General features: G+C 36.4%; 1 protein-coding gene across 3 annotated transcripts in view; it reads left to right on the top strand.

The window, feature by feature from the left end:
- The first annotated feature begins 240 nt into the window (after positions 1-240).
- Positions 241-17,285, top strand: part of LOC147410738 (nudix hydrolase 3-like) — an 84,841-nt gene continuing 67,796 nt past the window's right edge. The window contains exons 1-7 of one of the 3 annotated variants that reach the window (XM_086439592.1): positions 241-393; positions 524-602; positions 1,443-1,622; positions 3,703-3,780; positions 5,755-5,851; positions 6,636-6,769; positions 12,723-12,804. In XM_086439592.1, the coding sequence (XP_086295718.1) occupies positions 526-602; positions 1,443-1,622; positions 3,703-3,780; positions 5,755-5,851; positions 6,636-6,769; positions 12,723-12,804 (648 nt within the window). In that variant the 5' untranslated portion in view covers positions 241-393; positions 524-525. The other 2 variants (XM_086439600.1, XM_086439584.1) reach the window with 2 other exon arrangements.

Genomic DNA, 17,285 nt, shown 5'->3' with positions numbered 1-17,285 from the left:
AAGTTCAAATATTTAGTTTATATAAAATTTAAAGAATTTTATATCATATATGTTAATTTTAAAATATAGGATTACCTTGAATCATGTTTAATGTAAAAATAAGTGACAAAATAAATCGATTCCGGATATTTGCAGGTATGCATCAGATATAATCTAATGATTTCGGATTCTATTGGTTCGATTCCATATTAGACCCGACTCTAATCGACTCCAATAAAAAGAGAATTGAAACTGGTGTTTTCGATTTTGATTTTGATTCTGGTTCGGCTCCGGGTAAATGGGTACACATTGACACCCCTACATCGCACACTCAATCCTGAGGTCACATCAGCATTATTCTCACATACAACCACGTCAGCAACGTGAGAATCCATATCAATTTTGAAGCACCAGGTCCATCACTTTGCATATTTAGATGCTTCGAATATTTAAATGCTAGCTTCCACTTCTACAAAAATAAAATAAATGCAAGAATCAACTTGACTTGATCGTTTTTCTTTCATCATTCATTTGGTTAACGTAGTCATGGCAGACACCCACGAGGAAGAACTCCTTGACGTTCTAACAGAAACAGGTCAGAAAACTGGCATCTCCAAACCCAGGTGATTTCTCTATCCTTTTCCATCACTTAGCACTCTAATTGTTTCTGCTCCAATTCCTCCAAATATCTACTTCAAACCGATCTCTGCAAGGTTTCTCATTGATTTTTTGTTGAAATTTCAACCCTACATAAATTTCCTTATTATAGGATTGGTTGAGCTAGGGTTAGTTGTTAATATTAAGATTATGAATTATGAATTTGAAATTGAATTTTGTTCTTTTAATTTTAAATTAAAATTGAATTTTGTTGCTTTAGGATTTGTTCTCTAAATAAGCAATGTCTTTTCATTGAAGACCAATCGGAAAAATTAATAGAATATTTTGGATTTAGGAGATTAACCATCATGAATTGGTCTCGGTGATTTGTAGGAATGTTACAGCTCAATTCTTAATATCATAGTTTTAAATCCTGTTTTTGCCGAGTCATCTCCGTTTTGGACGATTTTTAATCCCACTCAGACCTGGGAACTAGAAAAAAGAAAAAAAAAAGGGATGCAGAAGTTAAATCCTGGTTTTGGCGTCTTTCACGAATGATACTGAGATGACTTGGGTGAGTCATCGTGGTATTGAACAATTTTTAAAATCTTGCTTTATATGCCATTTGTGTTAGATAAGATAAGGTTCAGAGTTGGTAGAATACTTTTGTGCGTTGATTAGTTAAAAAGTGAGCCATATTTAGGTATGTGATAACTATTTTGTGTATGAGTGTTCAACATCACTTATGCTTCAAGAAATTCCATGGACATATCATCTTCCATAAAAGCTAACCTGAATTTGCTACTCTTCTTGTTGCTATTGTTATGCTTTTTTCTAGACATAAAACATTTTTGCTACTTATGTAGAGATCATGTACATAGAGATGGAGATTATCATCGAGCTGTTCATGTATGGATATTTGCCGAGAGTACCCAAGAGTTGCTTTTGCAGCGACGTGCTGACTGCAAGGATTCATGGGCAGGCTTATGGGATATCTCCAGTGCTGGTCATATATCTGCTGGTGATTCGTCCCTTGTAACGGCTAGGTATAGCTAAATCCATCCACTATATGCTTAGAGATGATATTTTCTTTGTGGAGATGAACTGGCACTTGGGGAAGGAGTCTTTTAGGAGTTTCTTTTTTGTATATATAACAAAAGGGAAATGTTCAGCACCTTACATTTTGCTCTACGTGTTTTGCCTTAGAGGGGTTAGAGGTTTTGGAATGGGCTGATTTCTGAAACTTCTAACCCCATCAAAAGTGGTTTACAAATTATTGACGGTCCCACGATTCTTTAACTTGTAAACTGAGGTTATAAGTTTAAGAATGGGCTGATTTTTGTAAGGATAATCTTCTCACCATAGAGATCATCCTCACAAAAAATCAACCCATTTTGAAACTTCTAACCCGTATGTTGAACTCGAACTCCAAACTGTTGCTTGTTGTGCTACCGAAATGGTGAGACTGCAGAAAACCTTCTCTTGCATTGTGCTATGGTGTGTCATGGTTGGTATCATTTCCTTGACCTTTTTGGTATAGTGGGCTGTTTGCCAAGGACCACAAGGAGAGCTATTTAGTTCTTGGATGAATTGGGGTTTCTCCTTAAGAAGAACTTTGAAGTGGATCTTGTGGAGCCTCCTTCCCTTTGCTATCTCTTGGGGGTGGTGGAAGGAGAGGAATACACACACTTTCGAAGGAAAATAGCTGCAGTTAGAGGATCTCATTTTGTCTATTTTGGGCTTGCTAGTTTTTTGGGGAAAGGTTTTCAAGGAATTTAAGGGTATCTTTTTTGAGGACTTCATTGTAAGATGGGAGTACAATTGTAATTTGGAGGCAGTTTAGAGGTTTTTTTTTTCTTTTCTTTCTCCTCTTTTGATAAGTTCTTGTATTTAGGAGCCTTCTCGTCCCCGTCTTTTCTTTCAATGAAATTTTAACTTATCAAAAAATAAAATGCTGTACACTTCATGGTGGCCAAGTCAACCTACCAAAGGTACTTTTTTTTTTTTTTCCGATAACCAAATAATTTTATTAACGGGAGGACATGGAGTCCTCTAAAAAAGAGACAAACACAAAGATACCTACTAAAGATACATAACTGCGAAGAACTTTGTAGCCTCCCCTGTTTACAATTATGTCCACTCTTACAAAGAATCCTAATTTAGCAATTTATAAAATGGGCACTTTAAATTTGTGCCAGTGACACTTGTCCATGAGGCAAGATTTCAAGTGATAATCATCCATAATTATTTCTTTAGCAACGTCTTATTTTAAGTCGTCTTCTCAACCCAGACCCACATACTTAGGCCTATACGTTAACTTCGTTTTTGTGATGAGATTTCTTCTTTACTCCTCGCCCATTTCACAAGAAGTTTCTTTGAATTTTTTACAATTGAAGCACGCATCTTAAAAACAGACATGAAATAAATTGGCTTACTAGGAAGATTGCCTTTTAATCAATTTCGTTCTACCCTCAAGTGAGGTAACTCTTCTTCCAATAAAATAGCCTCCATAGCAAGCTAGCTTGTTAAATTTATTTACTCACTTTGTCTAGATATATTATTTGTTTCAATGATAGTCAGCTCATCACAGCCTTACTGAGAACAAAAACCCACTTCACCTGTTTTCCTGCCCAAGAAAATACTCCATTGTGGCAGCATAATTTCTACTAATGGATGTTTTCACAAAGAAGCTAATTCTGTTGTCAGAATACAGATATGGGAGCTCTTTCGATTTATATTTGATTGTTTCTTCTACAAACATAATATAAAAGGAAAAAAGAAGAGTTATTCCATTTTAACTGTATTTAATATTTCAAAAAAAAAAAAAAAAAATCAACATATTTTCTGCAGATTTAATTAAATCATGTTCTGTTTTGGGCAACTATGCCAATTTACTTAAAGAGTGGATGCAACAAAGAAAATTATAAAATTACTTAAAGTATTAACTTATTTCCACTTTCTTTCATTTCCATATTAGTAATTGATGGGTTCTTCTAGTTTGCAATACGTTGTTTTACTTAAAAGAGGTTTTATACTTGAACAATATTAATATTGTTTTAATATGTCCAGTTTTAAAGTTTCATTTCTGTATTGTAGATTTTTAATTAAAATTTTGCATGTTTCCAGGAGGGAGCTTGACGAAGAGCTAGGGGTAACTCTTCCGAAGGATGCATTTGAATTGATATTCATTTTCCTTCAAGAGTGGTTGGTAGACCCACTATTATATGTTGATGTTTAATATTTCTTTATGCAACATGGTTTTATACTATTATATGGTTAAATAAATTTCACATTATGCCCTTAATATCCATTCATATAGTTCCGTTCTTTTGTTTTGAACGGTATATTCTTGGGAAGAGTTTTGTTCATTTTATTAAATTTTGGAAGCATAATTTTAAGTAGTTTAAAGTTTCGTACCATCTTTGAATGTTTTAACGTAGACATTGGTTTCGGTCAAGACACAAATGGTGTGTGCCTAGGTGCACACGTCCGAGTTAAATTTCATAAATCTCAAAATGTCTCGGTTTTCCTCCAGACCGAGGCATTGCTTTGAGACAAGATTTTAAACATTGCTTCATATAATGTTAGTGATAATTTCACAATGTGCAATGATTTTTTTTAAGCATGAGTTTATTAGTATGCATTATTCTGTTTCTTGCATGATTTTTGAAAGTAGAGTCTTTGCAATTATGGTTCAAAGTTTCGTTCTTTTTTCGAAGGTTTTTACCAAAACATTTTGGTTCTTTGATGTGCTAGGATGAAACATTGCAACATTACTTACTGTTTCTCTACTGTCCCGTTTCATCATCTATAACTAACAGTTGGCCACCATTTTTAGTGAAATGTTGCACATGCTTCCTCTAAGTAGGGGTTCAACATTGTTCAGTTTGGGGCCAAATTAGAACCAAACCGACATAGGTCGGTTCTATTCAATAAGAACTAGAATTGAACCAAATTTCCCATAGAATCGAATTGAACCAAACCGAACCGAATCATATTAAGAGCATCTCTAGCAGACTCTTTAAAGTCTATTTGCTCTTTACTTTAAAAAGTGAAAGTTGAAAAACGGTCTCCAAGAGACTCTTTAAAAGCAAATTTTAAAATAAAGAGGGGGACTTCCACTCTCTGCATGTAGAGAACCTCCAAGACTAGCTATTTTAATGTTAAAAAATGAAAAAACATTTTCCTGAAATCTTACTAAGTGTCATTGGGCCCACATGGATTACCACATTGGCAATCCTACACAAATTCCTTTTAGATTTCATGGAAATTTTTTTATGAATTAAAAAAAAAAAAAATGAATATTGAGCTTGATCCAAAGTGTTGAAAATAGAGGGTTACCAAATTCCCAAAACTTAAAATTAAAATTTAACGGTGAAAGATAATATTTTTTTTCAAATTCTTAGAATTTTATTCTCTACAAGCCTGTGGTATCAGATCATGTTTTTGGATGCCAAGATGTGAGTTCATGACTCTTAATAGGATTTAAGTAGGTTTTAACAAATATTTATTTGAAAAGTACAATAATATTAAATGTAAGAATAAAGAAAGAATTGTTGAGTCTGTTGGAGTTGGGATCAAATTTTACACTAGTTAAAATAACTTTTGTTACGTTTTTTTTAAAAAAAAAAATACAAAAAATGCTCTTTATTTAAAAGAACATTGTTGGAGATGCTCTAAGATCGGTTTGGTTTGGTTCGGTTTTGTGGGTTGTCAATATCCTATAAACCTACTTGGAAGCAACATATGTTTAATGAAAAAAAAATTAATAAATAATGAACATGAATTTTCATATAATAAGTCATTAATCTATCCAAAAAAAGAGTCATAAATCGATCTATATAAAAGAGAATTAATCATCTATGTCCTAACTCCTAAACAGTGGTAAGGTTCTATACATGTCTTGAACCTAGAACCAAACCAAATTGATTGGTTCTCCATTTTCTCAACCCAAAACCGAAGCACAACTTGTTTCAAACCGAACCAAACCAGTCCAAAGCTATCAGTTTGGTTTGGCTTGGTTCTCGGTTTGAACCGTACCAAGTTGCGCCCCTACATCTAAGTATATGCTTTGCACAGACCTTAACTACTTTCAATCATGAACTCTGCCAAACAGTTAATGAGCACTTGAATACTATGTAAATGTTTACAGTTTCTTGTTTCAAATTGTTAATGCAGTGTTATAAATGATGGAAAATTTATCAACAATGAGTTCAATGACGTATATCTTGTAACAACTTTGGCTCCAATTCCTCTGGAGGCTTTTACTCTTCAGGTGAGAATATCATATTGATTATCAACAAAAGTGCTTTCTGACCTGCCTCTACAATGCAGTTGGTTAGTTCTAGAATCTGTAAGATTTATCGGTTACACTTCTTAATTCAAAGTAATAAACACTTTACCAAATTATTTCTCTATCTTATTGACAAGGTATTTAATTTTAATTCTCATATGTTGGTAGTTCGGTAGTTCACATTCACAATTGCTTATCAGGGCTTTCACTGAATTAGTTAGTCTATGAATTTTGCAACTATTTTTTGGTATTTTGATGCATTAAGCTATGTTCGTTAGTCATTAAATTCCGAGGATCTCCTGTGCTTGGAGGCATAGTGACAAAGTAGGGGTTACAAGGGAAAGCTTCAGAAAAAGTCGGCAAAACATCAGATTTTTTTATATTAATTATGGCAATAGTATTACCATCGGGCTACTTTTTCCTTTTTCGCTTTTGTTCTTTTGATGTCAAATAAACGATTTATGTTTTTTTATTTAAAATTTTTTTTTTCAATGGGTAAGCTGGACTTGAACCCACGACCTCGAAGTTGCTTTGCAATGCGTAAAACCAACTGAGCTATGGGTCAAATAAATGATTTTATGTTGGTGGATTTCTAGAAATTTCCCTTCAAGTCTTAGAGGTGCTTATATTTGTTTTAACTTCCAACTTAAAATTGCTCATTTTTTTCATCATGATTATAGGAACATGTGATTGTTTTCATGTAGTAAATTCTTTTTTAATTAACTATAAAATAAAACTAGATATTGTCGTCTTTTTTATTTGGTAGGAAACAGAAGTTTCTGCTGTTAAATATATCTCTTGGGAGGAATATCAAAACCTACTTGCAAAAGAAGACCCCGAATATGTCCCTTATGATGTTAGGGGACAATATGGTCAACTATTTGACGTACTTTCAAAAAGGTAGACCACTGACATCCATCATAGAGAACTTCATTTTCTTTGGTTGCATTTAATGTTGTAATTTTGTAAATAATTTTAGTAATCTCTCTTATCTGTGACCACCCTCTTTTGTAATTCTTTCCTTTTATGTAAATTCATGGCCATGCTGGATTTTGTATTTTGAAGTTTTCTAAATGTGGTACAGAAAACAAGGATCTTCTTGTGTGGTATGCTAGAGACTAAGTTTAACACATCTATGTACCAACAATCAGTTAACACCAATTGCACTCCAACCTAAATGTGTTTAAAAAAAAAAAAAGAAAATTACATCATATCCCTACTTGTTACACCCAACGAAAGAATTTTATACCAATACTAAAGTTTAAGAACCCATCATTCGAGGAAGCTTTGAAAACACTCTTTTTGACTATTGCCTTTATTGGTCTTCTTGGATATGGTCAAAAGATTATCCTTTGTTATGATCGCATGAATTGACTTTTCAAAATACATATTAGAAGAATAGCGTTAAGTAAAAAATGGATGAGACAGTTCGGATTTGTGTTTCGATAGCATTTTTTTCACCCTTGAGAATGGTACTTCAACTAACTATTTGGAAGCTATAGAAGACAAAGGAGATTGTCTTTTTCTCCCTTCCTTTTCATCATATTAGTGGAGGAAAACAGTTTATGTGGAGATCCATTGTAGCTTCAAGGACAGACATGTTACTGGGACAACAATTCCCTTAACCCATATTGATTGGCTAAATCCTTGATGCCAAACTTTTTTCATGGGAATAAGGAAGGAGTTGTTAAGAGTTTTATTCGGGACGGGTTGAACTTTTTAGGTGGGGGATGAGAATAATCAGGTATATCTATAAGGATGAAAGAAATCTATATGGAAGATAAGTGTGGGTTATGGCGTGATGATTTCTCCGCAAACCTAGTACGATTAACATCGAGTCTGCAATTTTTTATGTGCTTGTTTTCCTTGGGGTATCTCGACCTCCTTCTAATAGAAACTTTACCCATAAAAAGTACATTGAGGCCGCAATAAAAGAGATGGCTACCGACTACCAACCCCATGGAGAAGATCAAGCTCATACCATTCAACAAAGAGTTGTTTTCTTCACAAATAACGTATCACACTTTCTTTACTTCTACGAAATAGGTTTAAATCGGGTTGGGGACAATGTTGCTTTGCTTCAATGGTGGCTGAACGCATACACTTTCTCGAAATTTATTTTGCTAGGCAATGATAAAAAGGGTGAAGTTCCCCTCTTGAGTTTAAAAAAAAAATTAAAGTCTCCTTATGTTTCAAACTGGTGACGCACTCCCTTGACTTTGGTCTTCTATGAGAGACTAACAAGAGATGCCCTTATCTTAAACTTCTTGTCCAAAAGCCTTATCCCCCCTCCCCCCTCCCCAACAACAAAAACATCGCTTCCAACTTTTAGGGTAGATATTTTTTTCCTTGTCTTCAATTTCAAGATTCTATCTCTTTAAACCTTCAAACATTAAGAAAGGAATATGGGCTTTTTGGGGAGGTTAAAGATGGGCTTTTGGGAAGAACAATAAATTGTTTTTGTCCAAAGATTGAAGACAATGGGTTAAAAAGGTTTTAAAAATAATGCTCTAGAGGTTGATGAGTGTTCATCGTTTGAATGGAAAGTGGATAAGGTCTTGTATACATGGATAAATTAGCGGGGTGACTAGGATCCGAAGTTCACTCAGATTAGCAGTGTAATCGTATGGTTATCATTTGGTTGAGGAAGAGACAAGGTAGGACTGATGGAACTTGAACCAAGAGGGATGTGAGAGACTAGGTGGTGGAGAGTGAGATTGAGAGGGAGAAAGAGAGTTGGTGCTTTTGAGGGTCTAATGATAGATGTCCGATTTGAGGGACCACTTCGGTTTATATAAATGAGATTTTTCTCTCACTGTTTGAGCCAAAGGGTGGTAATCGAGATGACAAATGGGTAGGCAAGACAAGTCATTGTCCTAGTCAAAATTCCAAGTCAAAATTCCATCTATTCCTTCTTGTATTAGCAAGAAGGTTAATCTATGAAAGCCAAGTCAATCTGGGGAGGCTGCAAAGGGTGCTATAAGTAGCGTTGAAACTTTTGTTTTGCAAAGTAGAAACTCCCGTTTTGCAAAGTAGAAACTCCCTAGGCTTTATATGTCTGTCCATCTGTCAACCTCGATCTCTTACTTAAGGCCCATCGAACCCTGTTCTCGTAATATTCCCCATTAGCTGGTTAGTTTTGGACTTTTGGTCATGCACGCCAACCATCTATTACATGAGAGTCACTTGATGTGAGTACTCTGTTAGCGTGCTACTATGGTTGAGGCGTGGTGCTGATGTGGCAAATAATTGTGTCTTTAGCAGACCTAGTTGTTGTATGGTCATGGTAGTGCGGCCTCGTGCTGATGTGCATAACTTGCTGGCCTCTGTACGTCCTGGTTGGCATCCTCGAGATTCATGTCAATCTAGATTCAAAGACACCTATCAACATTAAAAGGTTTAGGACTGACCAGCCAGGAGGTAGTAGATGTATAAAGTGAAAGATTCGAGGTTGACAGATGTATAAAGTATGGGAGGTTTTTGTTTTCCATGACAGAGGTGTCAATGGCTCAGCACTGTTGACAACATCCTTAATAGCCTCTCGAGATTGACTTTGTTGTCCTAGGTTGACTTTCCTATTGACACAAGTAGGGATAGAAGGGAAGTCAGATTGGGATAGTTACTTGTCCTACCTACCCATCTGTCACCTCGATTGACACCCTTTGTCTAAGATAAGGAGAGAGAGATCCTCTTTTTATAAATCCAAGTGTTCCCTTAGATGTGACATTTATCATTAAACCCTCAAGAATACCAATTCGCTACACATTTTCTTGGTCCCCACAACTCTCTCTTTTCCCCTCTCATTTTCTCTGTCTACCACCTGGTCTCTCATACCCCTTTTGGTTTAGGTCCTATCAATTCTACCTTACTTCTTTCTCATCCAAATGGTGATCATATGACCACACCATTGGTCTGAGTGGACATCAGATCCTAGTCACTCCACGAATCTATCCATATGTGTCAGGCCTTATCCACATTTTGTTCTAACGGTGAACAACGAGGTTGGGTACAATGGAATTTTTTTTTTTTGGAAGAAAATTAAGCCTTTTTGGCAAGAGGTTGAAGATGAGGGCATTTTGGTATATTGTACTTTATTGGTAGCAATTTGGTGAGTTGGCATAGTAAAAAGCAAAATGAGGTTGCACGTTCCAGTGTTAAGGTAGAGTACAAAGGCTATGGCTCACACAACATGTGAGATGTTTTGGGTTCAGTCTCTATTCAAGGAGATGAGAGTTTAGGTTCCTTCCCCTATTTCTATGCATTGTAATATTTGGCGGCCAACTATATCGCTAGCAACCCAATTTTCATGAGAGGACAAAACATATTGAGGTGGATTGACATTTTATTTGTGATATGATGTTGACCAAGTAGATTATTACTCCGTACATCAAGTCAAAAAATAAGTTGGGGGATGTCCTCACAAAAGCATTGCTTAGGAGTTTATCTTCTATATTATGTACCAAGTTGGGCATGTTTGGTTTGTATGCTCCAGCTTGAGGGGGAGTGTTAGAGGTCTAGATTTATTTTATTTTTATTATCTTTATTTTTATGAGATATTTAGTATTGGGTCCATAAGCCCATAACTTATTGATGTAAGTGCCCCCCACCCACCCCCCACCACACACAACTCTTCAACTTCACACACTTCAATAGCTCAACCACTGATGTGGACAATAAGCCAATTGCTGTAAGTAGTATATGATTTCTTTTCTCATTTGGATGAAATTGTGCAATACTTCTCCAGGGATTTAGATGCCTTCCCAATCATGCTTTGCACAGTCATTGTATTGGCTACTTGGGCTTATCTTGCTTTTTATTAACTTCATTGATCGAGTCAATCATATTCCTATAGTTTAACAAGATTCCTCCTTCCTCTCGTAATTCAGCATGAAGTACCTTCCTCAATAGAGCCCCCATTGTAATACGGTGTTGAGGAGGTGGATAAGGTCTTCTCTCACTTGGAATGAGGATTCATCAATGATGACTCCAATTTCCACCTAAATCAAGTCTATGGTCATTTGGCCCTTGTTACACCAAAATATCAAGAATAACGAAATTAGAAAAAGGTTTAGTGGTTAGAGAAAAAGATGTAATTGATCAAAGAAGGAGAGAGAGAGAAGCAATCCCTTTGAAGGAAGAAGGTTGGATTGCCTATTTTGCGAAGGGGTTAGGTATATCTAGGAAGGTGGAAATCTCCCCTCTTTTTTCTTGTGTCTGTATGTCTCAAACTAGATAGGCATTGTACCATCACCTAGGTTAGGTACGTAGTGTCGCAATCATTTGATAGTTCAACAAGGAAATTTATGCTATGCACGACTTGCACTAAGTTGTAAGACATTCCAGAGTTTGTCAGTGCTGCTTACCGATTAGGCAAACGTTAGGGATACTTTGTAACACCCCATCCAAAAGTGTCAGCCACTATATTTGCCCCTTGGTGCCAGTGAGGCAGTGACGTACCTTGGGTAACCTATTTTCTTCTTTGACACCCCTATGAACCTTCCAGGTGGAAGCGGTCTTTCTTGGCAGAGCCTTCTTTTTCCCAACAAACCTTTACCTTATTTAGCTTCCTTGATTTGGCGGAGTTCCCAATGGCTAGGTCAATGATGACACCTTCCTGGTATTAATGTCATCAAGCATTAGTCAATACCATTGAGAATGGTATCTACAAGCATCCTCATCCACACCTTACCCAAATATTGGGATCAACAACAGGAATCATTTTTCTTCCTTCAACTCTTTCTAGAACTATATCTTCTGTCTTGGCATGCTTATGTAGATCTTCTCTTCTTATCCATGTAATTATTGACCTTATTGCTGTTTTAGAGCGTTCTACTTGTGTTAAAGTGCTCCTTGTCAATAGTGTTATCATTGGTCTTTAATGTATTTGCCCAAACCATCTCAATTGATTTCTTGTATTTTGTCCTTTCTTGGTGCTCTTTATTTAATCTCCTATGAAGGCTATTCCCATATTCCTTGAATGTACTCGCTTCTAATTATATTTGCTAGAAATACCACTCATCCATCTCAACATCAACATCTCCGTTGCTTTCATTCTACGAACAAGTTCCTCAAACATTAAGCTCCAAAAGCATGGTTGCTTTTCTTATTACTGCCATATAGAATTTTCCTTTTAGTTTTATTTGTGCTGTATAGAAAGCTAGTCTCCACTTAATACTAATTCTATGGTCATATCTTTACCAATATCCCTATCTATATGGATGGTTGAACCTAAATATTAGTAGTCCCTTTGGGCCACTTCTTGCAGATCAATTTAACATGCTTTCCACTTCTCTTCACTATGGGTGTGCTTGGTAATGTTGCACTGCATGTATTTTTCTCTTTTTCCTACAGCAACAAAGGCTTATCCCAAAGATTTGTGGTTGGCTAAGCGGATCCTGTTGCACTGCATGTTTTTTGTCCTGTTTGAACTTATCCTGAAACTCTCAGTTTCTAAGGCATCTATCCATAAAGATAGTTCCTATTTAGCAGGGCTTTTCTAGCTTTGTTCATTTTTAACATTTAAATCAAAACTTAATCATCATTACCCCCCCCACCCCAAAACAAAAATCTGACATTATACATCTTGTGAACATGAACAAATCACTTGCATACACTACCCATGCACCCACTTCTCTTCCAACATTCAGTTATATTTTATGCAAATGATGTAGCTCTTACCAGTAAATGTTTTTGAGGATCCGCATTTTTTTTCTTGGTAAGTAATGTGTTCCAAGGAAAGGCTTTATTCTTAATAATGTAATCTGTTATTTTCACTTCACCAAATGCATTGCTAAATTTTCATTTAGAATTATATTGTTTATGTGAAATGATCTTTTGTTCAAAATTGTTCAAGGTATAAAGAGAACATGGGGGCACGCCATCTGGCTATTCAAAAACAACTTGATTGTTATGCTCCTATCCGTTTTGACATAGAGGTGAATAGCTTTTTCTCTTGCTTTCTATGTTGACTTTTTCACCTTATAATCTCAAGTTGATATAAGACTGAAGTCATTTATTGAACTAGGCTGTTTTGTCGTTATTATTTAATTTCCTAAAAAGATGTTAATGTTGTCTAGCTTATTGTGCCCTTGTAAGATATTTTGTCTGGTTTTATAGCACACGATGAGCACATAATACCCTAGAAGTGCTTGTACTACAAAAACGACACAAGACTGTTGTAGAATAGTTCACAAACACAAGAACATGTGTAAAGAGATCTGAAGTTTCTCCCCCAAGATCCAAACTAGGTCTCTAAAGTGAATTGCTTCAATTCTAAAAACATGAATGACATGCCTACTTTATTATGAAATACACTGAGGCTACAAGACCCTAATACCCCTCATTTGTAGTATGTAGATTAAGAGTTTGAGAAGGAGAATAGAAGAAGAGATTAGAGAAACGTGGGAGCAAGTTGAAATCGACTCCAACCCTAGCCGCACAACTATTATATATCACAACGAAATAACAAAAGAAAGAAAAAGATAATACTACCCTTACTAATAATAACTTATTAATCCTAATACTCCTCCTCAAGCTGGAGAATATATATCATATAATCCCAACTTGTTACAAATATAGTCAACCCTACCAACCCAATGACTTAGTAAAAAAATCCACAACTTGATCTTCAGACTTCACATAAAGAGTAGCAATTTCACCATTTAGGTGTTTGTCACGAGCAAAGTGACAATCTTCAACATGCTTCGTTCTCTCATGAAACACATGATTAGAAGCTATGTGTATGGTTGCCTAGTTACCACAAAATAGACTTACAGGCAATTCTACTTTATAGCCCATTTCCTGAATGGGTGCACTAACGGGTTCCACGACCTCCCCGGGAATCTATACCACCACTTTTACCACCTTTACCACAACCCCTTCGACCACCACGAGAACACAATTGCCACTACTTAATAAAGTTGATCGATCACCACTAACATTGCCACTACTTAATAATGTGACTCTCTTGAGTCGAGAGAAAACATCTGTAAGAGATGGAAGATCCTGACTACCCAGGATTTGAGATCTAACTGCCTCATACTTTGGTCAAAGAGAAGAGTGGAATCGAATGACATCCATATCTTTCCTCTGTTTCTGAATCATGCGAATATCACTAGTAATAGGTTGGTACTGATTAAGTTTTTCATGCATTCACATGATATAGGCAAAAAGTTACTTTATGGTCTTGTCATTTTGTTGCAAAGAAAAGTACTCTTGTGTGAGCTCATAAATCCAGGTGATATTATTTGATCCATAATACATGTGTTTCACCTGTTCCCATACATCCTTTGAGATGTCAAGGAATGTAAAGTTTGCATTGATCTGTGGTTCCATATTGTTCCACAACAATGCCACAATCTGAGTATCTCTTTGCTCCCATACATCTATCACATTTGGATCTTTAGAAGTAGGCTTATCTGTCAGCAAGTGACTGTGTTTTTCCTTTGCCTTCAAAAACACCTTTATTGCTTTAGACCACTAAATGTAATTGCTTCCATTAAGTTTGATGGAAGTTATCTGAAACTTTACAAGGTCTCGAGAAATCCCCATATTCGTTTTCTGCTCCGTAAATCAACCATGAGAACACAATAAAATTGGATTCGAAGGTTTTCAGATATTTCTGTGAATGATTTTCTACTAGCTGAAAATATCCTCGGTACTAATTCCTTATAGCCAAGATCTATGAAATACCTCTAAAAAACAAAGAGAGATCTCTCTTAGTGAAATCGCACCACCCAAAAATTTGCAGAAAACATATTGGAAATATGTAGTTTCTTTTTATATTTATTTTTATTTTTCTATTATTAGTTTTCTATGTAAGGGCATTTATGTCTATTCTCACTTTAGTTAATATATATATATATTTGTCAAGCTCTCATTATGAGACTTGATAATTCTCTTCTACAATTCTTCTTGGTATCAAATCCCCTAGAGAATCCAATGTCCTCCTTCTTGGGTTCCTCTCCTCGTTTGTTTTTCTTTTGAAGTTCTTTGTCTCTTCTCTTTCCTTCTCCTCTCCTTTCTTCCCTCCCCTATTCTCAAATTTTTTGAGACCTATTGACTTAGAACAACTTCGTTGGAAGGTCTCTCATTTAGGGGCTTCTTTTATTTATGTTCTCTTAATCGCATGTTGCGATATGATTTTTTATCAAGGTTTCACATGTTGCGATTGATTTTCTGCGCTGTGTTGTTTGCCCTACGATAGGGTTTCTACCTTGTGATAGGTCTTTTGGTTTGTCTTCCACCCTACGTTGGGGTTTGTGTTTGAGATAAAGTGATTGGTGGACTGCCTTGCGATAGCAAAAGGGTGCTGTTGAGAGCTTTTTTCTATGCAAGTTGGAAGCTATTCTGCTCTACAACAATAACTTTGGGAGACTTTTTGCTTTGCGACAACAAGTAAACCCTTTTGTGATAGCAAGTAGACCCTTTTTTGCCTAGTTGGAGACCACGATTGGTCTTTGACCTTGTTACTACCTTACAAAAGCCTTTTGAGGCCTTACGACAACAACCTTGGGAGATTTACTACAACAGCAAGTGGAGACCACGATTGGTCTCTGATCTTGCTGCTGCCCTACGGAAGCCTTTTGAGGCCTTGCGATAACAACCTTGGGAGATTTATTACCTTACGACAGCACGTGAGGAACTGTTTCTACCTTATGACATCAACAAAGGTTTTTTTTGGAGGTTCTCTACCTTGCGACAGCAAGTGGGGAGGCTATTTCTGCCCTGCGACAATTTTTGTTGGACTGCTATTTCTGCGACTTCTGATTTCTGATTTGGATTGCTGCTTGGGTTGTTTGCTGCCTTGCGAGAAGGTTGAGGTGTTGATTATCTTGGTTTTGGATTGGTTTTACACGTGATCTCCCTTCAATCCAAATATTCTTTAAATTCTTGTTTATTGTAAGCGATGACATCTGCTCAAGAGATCAATGATTCCAACACTGCTCTTGGGACAAATTCTTCCGTTCAACGTATTACCAACGTCCTATTAGATGGTCGTAATTTTCAATCATGGTCTTGATCTGTGAGACTTTATTTGGGTTGTAGAGTTAAATCTGGTTGCCTGTTGGGCCCTATTCATAAGCCACTCCTCACTGATCCCAAATTTGAACAATGGGAAATCAACAACTACATTATTTTTGAGTGGTTATTTAATTTCATGGAGTAATGCAGCTATACCATGTTTATGGACCATGAGATTATCTCTTCTTTGTGGTTAGCTCTCACTCAGACATATGCGAATGTTAAGAATGACTCACAAATTTATGAGTTATATTGAGACATTGCCTAGGCTACCAAAGGTCCTTGGAGTGTAGTTGATTATTTTTGGTTTTTTTAGTCCTATTGGGATTAGCTCTTCCATTATGAGTCTATGACTGAGTTGTCTGCAAAGGCAGTAGAGTATGTAATAAAGAGGATTACTCGACACCAGACATACTAGTTTTTCATGGGTTTACGTCTTGAGTTTTAAGCACTTCGGACTCAGATTCTCAACACCACTCCTTTACCTTATTTGAGATATTTGCGACCATTGATAATGATGAGCGTCGTCATATAGTAGTTCCTTCTCAGGTTTAGGCCCCTGGTATTCTTTTTGTTTTAGCTACAGATCAGATGGCTCTAGTAGCCAATTCGAGTTTTTCTGACTCTTGTGCCTCTGGATCTGGGAATTGTGGTCGTTGAGGTCGTAGTAGTGGTAGTGGTCGTGGTTGTGGTAAAAAGAGTGGTTTTATTTGCAGCCATTGTAGGAAGACTAGCCATGAGAAGGCCAGGTGTTTTCAACTCCATCCCCATCTATTGCGATCTCCAACCACTCCTTTTTTGGGACATTTTGCTTCTCGTGCCGCCACTGTTGAGTCATCTTCAGTCCCTCCCACTGATCCTTCTGCTTCTCTTAGTACTATTGACTTGCAACAGCTCCAGACTCAAATTGTTAATATTGTACAGGATCAGATTCATGCTCATATCCACTCCTCTTCGACTGTGGCCTCAGTTACCATACCTCCAGGTACATTATTTGCATTTCATGTCACTCAGTTTGGCTCTGCTCCTCTGACATGGGTAATTGATTCTGGTGCCTTTGATCACATGACTGGTAAGTCTAGCTATTTTACCTCCATTATATTTCCTTCTACTCATAAGGAGGTTTGCCTTGCTGATGGATCCCTTACACCAATCCACAACAAGGGTACCATCCTTTTATCCTCTGGCCTTTCACTTGATTCTATGCTTCATGTTCTTCACCTATCTCTTAACCTTTTGTTTGTGAGTAGTATTACCAAATCTTTAAAATCAGTAACATTTTTTCCTACTCACTACATTTTTCAGGACTTGATTTCGAGGAGGATTTTTGGCAAGGGGTATAAGAGGGATGGGTTATACATGTTTGGATCTCAGCCTACTGCTATATCGGCTG

The sequence above is a fragment of the Akebia trifoliata genome, chromosome 1 (genome assembly GCF_017979445.1).
Source record: "Akebia trifoliata isolate Shusen 1 chromosome 1, ASM1797944v1, whole genome shotgun sequence".
NCBI classification, from domain to species: domain Eukaryota; kingdom Viridiplantae; phylum Streptophyta; class Magnoliopsida; order Ranunculales; family Lardizabalaceae; genus Akebia; species Akebia trifoliata.
The sequence above is the reverse complement of the archived record's forward strand: the minus strand, read 5'-3'. Positions and strand labels throughout refer to the sequence as shown.